Source organism: Bubalus kerabau, chromosome 6 (assembly GCF_029407905.1).
Source record: "Bubalus kerabau isolate K-KA32 ecotype Philippines breed swamp buffalo chromosome 6, PCC_UOA_SB_1v2, whole genome shotgun sequence".
NCBI classification, from domain to species: Eukaryota; Metazoa; Chordata; class Mammalia; order Artiodactyla; family Bovidae; genus Bubalus; species Bubalus kerabau.
In genome coordinates, this window is record NC_073629.1 from 93,653,241 (window position 1) to 93,660,937 (window position 7,697).

The 7,697-nt window shown below is 58.0% G+C and overlaps 1 protein-coding gene across 1 annotated transcript in view; it reads left to right on the forward strand.

Moving 5' to 3' along the window:
• Positions 1–7,285, forward strand: part of SLC1A7 (solute carrier family 1 member 7) — a 52,680-nt gene extending 45,395 nt beyond the window's left edge. The window contains exons 6-11 of the mRNA XM_055586960.1: positions 1,108–1,207; positions 1,859–2,092; positions 4,421–4,615; positions 5,437–5,571; positions 5,984–6,086; positions 6,682–7,285. Of these exons, the coding sequence (XP_055442935.1) occupies positions 1,108–1,207; positions 1,859–2,092; positions 4,421–4,615; positions 5,437–5,571; positions 5,984–6,086; positions 6,682–6,900 (986 nt within the window). The 3' untranslated portion in view covers positions 6,901–7,285. The remainder of the gene's footprint in view (positions 1–1,107; positions 1,208–1,858; positions 2,093–4,420; positions 4,616–5,436; positions 5,572–5,983; positions 6,087–6,681) is intronic.
• Positions 7,286–7,697: the final 412 nt, after the last annotated feature.

Consider the following 7,697-nt stretch of genomic DNA (forward strand, 5'->3'; position numbering starts at 1 on the left):
AGATGGACAGAGCTGGGCCCAGTATCGCCTGCCTCTCTGGCCTCTCCTGCCCACCCCAGTAGGGCCCCTCCACTCCCCTCCCCCGTGGTAGCTGCTCCCTGTTCCGCATGGGTTCAGAGCATCCTGGGCAGGGAAAGAGCTCTTCCCTGGGGTTCCAGAGGCCAGGATCCAGATCCCGCCCCTCACCGGCTGAGTCAGTGGATGAACCTCTTGGACACGGTGACAGTCAGCTCCATGAAGGCAGACGCAGAGTGTATTATGCTCTCCATTTTTGTGTCACCAGTGGGAGAGCACGTGCTTGTCACTGTTCTGGGAGTGACCTAACTGTGGTTACCTGCATGAGCTCAGAACCCCAAGGGGAGGGTGACAGGGGCTTTGGAAAAAGCTTTGTCATTCATTCCCTTGTTCATTCATTCAATGATAAGTTGCCCTCATGGGTTAACTTTCTATTGGAGGAGACAGAACAACACAGTGGATGCCTGTTGTAATAAGTGATATGAGGGGATCAGAAAGAGACAGGTTAGAAAATAAATGGGGAGTCTGCCAAGGGGAAGTTGGGGAGGTGCAGGCCTCCAGGCCAGGGCTTCAGGCATCAGGAACTGAGTGGACAAAGCCCCCACCACAGCCAAGAGCTTGATGTAGCCTAGAAATGTGAAGAAGGCAGAATGCAGGAACAGAGTGAGGAAGGGAAAGCGGGGCCAGACAGAGGCAGGAGTTAGAGGCTTGGCCAGGCCAAGTGGGTTCTGAGCCAGGGTGAGACGGGTGGCTGTTGGTTATGGTCTCTGTGTGCAGGAAAGTCAGTTGCGGGTGTTGGCAGGGAGCATTTTTATCTTTAGAAGGTGGCACGTGCTGCTGGGTAGAGAGGAGGAAGAGATGGATCCCTGTGGGGAGGTCACAGACCTCTCCAGCGGGGAGGCCAGGAAGGGAGGGGAAGCAGGGGGAAAGCGCCGGGTGGCAGAGGCTGCTGGGCTGTCGGCCAGGCGCTGAGATCCGTGTGTGCCCGCGGTCTGTCCATGCCTGGCCCCAGCACATGCTGGCTCACGCAGGTGTCAGGCAGGTCTGCCTCCCTCTGCCGGGTGTCATCTGCTGTGTCCCCGCCCTCCGCAGGCATCATGCTGGGCCGCATGGGTGACAGCGGGGCCCCGCTGGTCAGCTTCTGCCAGTGCCTCAACGAGTCTGTCATGAAGATCGTGGCCGTGGCTGTGTGGTGAGCCTCGTCGTGGGGGTCGAGGGTGGACTCCTACCTACTCCACCCACTTCCAGCCCTGCCCTGGGCAGCTGGAGGGACCCCGTGGTCCCGTAGGAATGAGCAGAAAGCTGCACAGGAGGATACCCCCAGCCCTGCCCAGGCCGAGTTCCAGCCCCGGGCCTGCCACTTCTGGCCCTGACAGGCCCCCTGGAGGCAAACCAAGAGCTAATCCTCCTGACCTCTCAGGCTGTTTCCCCATCTCTTGGGGCCTCATTAGCTCAGCTTTTGGAGAAAGGAGACACTGGAAGTGACAGCCAGCTGCCACTCCTTGGCTCAGAGTTCAGACCTTAGGAATCTTCTAGTCCAACCCTGCACAGTGAGATAAGGTAAGGCAGAGGCTTGCCAAGGTCAGTCATAGAGGCTGTCTCATTGCTGGGCTGAAATGTGGGCCTGCAGAAGAAGGCAGAAGGGTGAAGGCTGTGCATGGCTGGACTGGTTAAGGGGGCATTAGTGACACCATATGCCAGGTACTCAGGTACATAGTCACATTCTATCCTCACAAGAGTCCTAGAAGGCTCAGGGAAGACAGGCCCGGCAGTGATGTAGTGTCTGGGGCCTCCCAGGGTCTTTGCCTGCCTGATGGTAAGCCGACTGCCCTGCCCACCCCAGGTACTTCCCCTTTGGCATCGTGTTTCTCATCGCTGGCAAGATCCTGGAGATGGACAACCCCACAACCGTAGGAAAGAAGCTGGGCTTCTATGCAGTCACTGTGGTGTGCGGGCTGGTCGTCCATGGCCTCTTCATCCTGCCCCTGCTCTACTTCTTCATCACCAAAAAGAACCCCATCGTCTTCATCCGCGGCATCCTCCAGGCCCTGCTCATCGCACTGGCCACCTCCTCCAGGTAGCCCTGGGCAGTGAAAGTGTCAGGGAGGAGACCATGGCTGAAAGCTATTCTTCTGTCCAGCCATCATTTGTCTGTAGCCATGGAACCATGGAAAGTGTCGATGTGACCTACTTCACAAACTTGGGGGAGGATGTGGTAACAAGACCTATTGTTGAAATGCATGAGCCCCTACCTTCCCGAACGGCAGCCAGCCCTCCTCCGCATCCCCAGGGCTCACTCAGTCCACATGGGGGTTGGCGTCCACGTGTCAGGCGCAGGCAGAGCTGAAGAGTGATGAGTCTGCAGTCTCTGCCGCCTTTCACTGCCACGTGGTGCTTCCGTTGGAGTCAGGCCCTCTGCTCTTCAGGGACTTTGCCCGGTTACTGGCACTGGCAGGTAGCCATGTCACAACGTTGGCAGTGTCTCTAGACAGTGGGAATCTGAGTCATGATTCCATTACCCACTAGCTCTGTGACTGCGGGCAAGTCACTCCACCTCCCCGGGTGGTGGGATTAGTTTCCTCATATACAGACTGGGGATCACTGTGGCCTCTGGCACATAGAGTTGCTGTGTGATTAATGGAGATAACCCACTAAGGCCATTCTGGGCTTGGTGAAGCAACACCTGACCTCAAGCATCCCAGACCGCAACTGAGTGCAGAAGACCCAGGGAGATGAAGTCATGCAGACTCTGCTATTGAGCGAGGAGAGGGAAGGAGGTGGTCACTTACTGGGCATCTAACCCTGTGAAGAAACAGTGGTTCTTACCACAGTGAGTGTCCAAGCTCTACACGTAGGAAGTCACCTAAACCTGAGCCCATGTCTCTGGCCTCAAAGGCCTGGCTCTTCCCTCCATCTCTTACTGCCTTCTCTTCCCTAGGCCTCAGTCCCCCAGTCTGTAAAATGGGAATAAGGGCCACCACAGACCTCCTTCCCTGGCAGCCACATAACCCACCCTTGGCAGCAGAAGCACCTCATGCAGGACTCGGGAGGAGCAGAACCAGTGAGGAAAAGCCCTAGAAGCCTTGTCTGGGAACCGCATCCAGGGCAGAGGGAGGAGAGGAGAGGGAAAGATGAAGCCCTGAGCAGCTGCTGGCCCCCACGTTGCTGGTTAAGCCCCAGCAGTACCAGCAGCCCTCACCGTTTCCTACAGGAACCACAGCCTCGGGCCCAGCATACCTGGGGCCCATGAGGGGCTCTGGCAAGTGTACCTGGGCCTCCCAGGCAGTGACCTGTGGGGAGTAAGGGCTGTGGGGCTACGCAAACCCGAATTTCAGGCCCAATACTGCTACTGGGAGCTCAGTAACAACATAGCTACAAGAGCCAGGGCTACCATTGGTTGAGTACCTACAATGGATGCTTGTTAAGTCACTAAATTGTGTCCGACTCTTTGTGATCCTATTGACTGTAGCCTGCCAGGGTCCTCTGTCCACGGAATTCTCCAGGCGAGAATACTGGAGTGGGTTGCCATGCCCTCCCCAAGGGGATCTTCCCCACCCAGGGACTGAACCTGGGTCTCCTGCATTGCAGGCAAATTCTTTACTGTCTGAACCACCAGGGAAGTGAAGTGAAAGTCGCTCAGTCTGTCCGACTCTTTGTGACTCCATGGACTATGCAGTCCATGGAATTCTGCAGGCCAGAATACTGGAGTGGGTAGCCTTCCCCTTCTCCAGAGGATCTTCCCAACCCAGGGTTCAAATCTAGGTCTCCCACCTTGCAGGCAGATTCTTTACCAGCTGAGCCACAAGGGAAGCCCGAACCACCAGGGAAGCCACCTACGATATGTAGACGCTATTCTAAGCACTCTCTTGTTGAATCCTAATAGATCCATAGTGCACCAATTGTTTGGGACAAGGAAACTATGGCACGTACAAGTTGAGAAGGTGCCAAGGCCACTAAGCTAGCGGGAAGCTGGAACCCGAAGTCAGTGCTCCCACCCAGGGCCCTGCTGTTGACCACTTCATCTCCACTTTGCATAGTCATGTGACATGGCGTCAGCCCCTCCTCCCCTCTGGGCTTCATTTCTTCACCTGTTAAAGGAACTCAAAACCTTCGTAGCAGGAAGCCATGAGGTGTAAAGCGCAGCACCCAGCGCCTATCAGATGCTCTGCTGGCAGTCACTCCCTTCCTGACCAGTGTGCACAGTGGGTCTCTAAGGCCCTGAGCCTGGGCAAGTCTGGCCACATGACCATTTTAAAAGTTCCTTCAGTCTGTTCACCCTAGATGGGCCCGCTGCCTAGCATTGGGGGTTGGGGGGGTCGCTTCTGTTACCGACCAGCTGGCAACCTGGGGGCCCTGACCATCCTGGAGGAGGGTGATGGGCAGACACTGGCCCTTCTATTCACAGCTCAGCCACACTGCCCATCACCTTTAAGTGCCTGCTGGAGAACAACCACATCGACCGGCGCATTGCCCGCTTTGTGCTGCCCGTGGGCGCCACCATCAACATGGATGGCACGGCGCTCTACGAGGCCGTGGCTGCCATCTTCATTGCCCAGGTCAACAACTATGAGCTGGACTTCGGCCAGATCATCACCATCAGGTGTGATCCTGACACCCTGCACCCAGTGTGGATTGGAGATGGTTGCTCTGGAAGGGCTTTCGGGAGTCTTGAGCTCCCATATCTCATGTGGTCTCTGAGGCCCAGAGAGGGCAAGGGGCTCATTCCAGGCCACACAGCAAGTCAGTGCTGGGGTCTCATGATTCAGGGCACCACGCTTCTTCCCCAGGGCTGCCCTGCAGGTGGGGAGCTCTGAGCAACTTGGGGAGCTAGGGCCTAGAGGAGGGCCTGCAGCGGGGACATGCATAGCAGGGAGCACTGCAGGCAGACACAGGGCAAGCAGAGGCCAGAGGCGGGACTGAGGACAGTGGAGGGGCTGCTGGTGTAGCTAGAGCTGAGGGACGGTGCTAAGAGAGGACAGAGGTGAAGGGGAAGGCCTCGCATGCCAGCCTGAGGGTACAAGTCTGACCCTGGGGACCCAGTGCGAGTGGACGATGGGAGCCCGTGGACAACTTCCTGGACTCCTATAATGACTGTGGCCTGCCAGGCTCCTCTGTCCATGGGATTCTCCAGGCAAGAATACTGGAGTGGGCTGCCACGCCCTCCTCCAGGGGATCTTCCCAACCCAGGGATCAAACCCAGACACACGGCTTTCCACAGACTTCTTAGGACGTTCTGCTGAGGCCAGGGATACAGCCTCTGGGACCACAGTACCTTGGGCAGAGGCATGCCCCTGCCCCAAGAATGCCCTGCTGTGGCATTCCTAATAATGCCTGCTCCACAATGCTGCCCCCAGAGGCTCTGGCATTCTGGCCTCCTCCTTGGGTCCAGGGCCCAGCAATGCTCCCTACCCTCTCCTGCAGCATCACAGCCACTGCAGCCAGCATCGGGGCAGCCGGCATCCCCCAGGCCGGGCTCGTCACCATGGTCATCGTGCTCACCTCCGTGGGCCTTCCCACCGACGACATCACCCTCATCATCGCTGTCGACTGGGCTCTGTGAGTGGGCTTCCCCCCACCCTCTCCTGTCCCCTGGGAGGCAGGCGCTCACAGTGGACTGGGGAGCTGCCATGGTTTGGCACAGTGGGTACTCATTGACACCTGCCCAGCTGCATGATCTGTGGGGCCGTTTTCAAAAGTGAAAACCTAGGATCCCTTGTTCAAAAACTACAAGTTTTTGAGTTTTAAATACAAAAATTTCAGGAGGGTGGGAGCGGAGCATTAGCCCAAGCCCTTTGACACACAGGCCCTGAGACACCACACAGTCACATGCCTGCATCCCCCACTTCAGCACCGCCAGGGGGTGCTGGGCCGGGAGGACCAGGAAGACACCCGTCCCGTGAGCACCGCCCTCTCCCAGCTCTCCTTACAACAGAGGGCCTGCCGCTCACCGCCCACCTTGGCCCACCAGGGACCGTTTCCGCACCATGATTAATGTGCTGGGCGATGCACTGGCTGCTGGGATCATGGCTCACGTCTGCCGGAAAGACTTCGCTCAGGACACGGGCACTGAGGTGAGCACACCGTCTGCCTCCAGCCAGGCTGCCCAAAGGCCCAAGGGTGCAGCCAGGAGTGGTGGGCAGGGCAGCACATCAGCTACCCACCAGCGGGGCAGCCTTCCACCGATCCCTCCACACCTTGATCTGCTCACGGACACCCGGGTGACAGACTCCTCTCACAGCTGATTGTTGAACACCCACCATGGCCGGTGGTGAACACAGCATCCTCAGGGAGCCATACCCTCGTGTCCTGTTGACAACAAGGCCAGCGTTCACACGTCTGCTGGGAGCTTCATGGTCCTCAGGGCTCCTTCAATAACTACTTGGAGCGGCTGTCCCATTCCGTGGGGAGGACACTGAGGCTCAGGCAGGGGAGCTGTCCACTCCCACACTGGATCCCAGGGGGCAGGTGCCCCCTCTCCTAAGACAGTCCCAGGAGGCAGGACAACTTGAAACTGGAGCCCAGAGAGGCCCTATGACCTAGCAAGTTCTCACAGCATGTCTGTAGGAAAACCAATCAGACTGTCCCCAGCCCTTTGCCTGTCCAGTCCTCCCTACTGTCTGACCCCAGTCCCTCCTGCTGCTGCCAAGACCTGTTTCCTCTCCCCAGAAACCGCTGCCCTGTGAGACCAAGCCTGTGAGCCTCCAGGAGATCGTGGCAACCCAGCAGAATGGCTGTGTGAAGAGCGTGGCTGAGGCCGCAGAGCTGACCCTGGGGCCCTCCTGTCCCCACCACGTCCCCGTCCAGGTGGAGCAGGATGAGGAACCAGCCACCACCAGTCTGGACCACTGCACCATTGAGATCAGTGAGCTCGAGACCAACGTCTGAGCCTGAGGAACTGCAGGGCCTGGGGAAGGCCTCCAGGGTTAGGGGCCAAGGGCAGGATTTCAATTCACTACTTTCCTGAGCACAAGGGCCAGACTCACACTATCTCCCCATCCTTGAGGGTCCAGAATGGGCTCCACTTGACGGAAAGTGGAGTGTAAGAAAGGGGAAAGACTGCACGTGGGGTCCCAGCTGGAGAGTTACAGGCAGGCGTAGCCTGAGCCCCGACTGTGACATTTCCACTGGGTTGGCCTGTGCGGGTGGCAGGCAGGGGTGTGGTCCCCACTTTCTGGATCACAAAGTTGAGGCTCTGAGAGCTGAAAACACTTGCCTCAGGTCTCAGAACAAGTGATATCAGGACTAGGACTCTAGTTCAAGGCTTTCAAGCCCTGGCCACTCCCTGCCAGAGGACAGGGATGGCTGCAGGGTCAGATGCTGAGAGGGAGGCTCTGCCCCCTCCAGGAGCCCCAGAGCCATCACTGCTTTCAGTTTATGAGGACATAGCAATGTCCTGGTTCTGCCCCAGCTGCGTCCCAGCCCAGGCCCGCCCCCACCCAGCCCCATAACACGTGGCCTCAGACCAACAGCTCTCCCCAAGGACGGGCCCAGCCTAAAGCCGAGACCCACTGCCTTCCACGTGCCACAGCCCGTCCCATCTCCTGGCCTAGCGGTTCTGTCTCATAAAGCTCATCTGATGTGGAGATGAAGATGTCTTCACCAGAGCTTTAAGGCCCCTAGAAACCCCCGGGCTAGTCTCCCATTGGACAGATGAGCCAGCCAGGACTGGGGATGCAGACTCA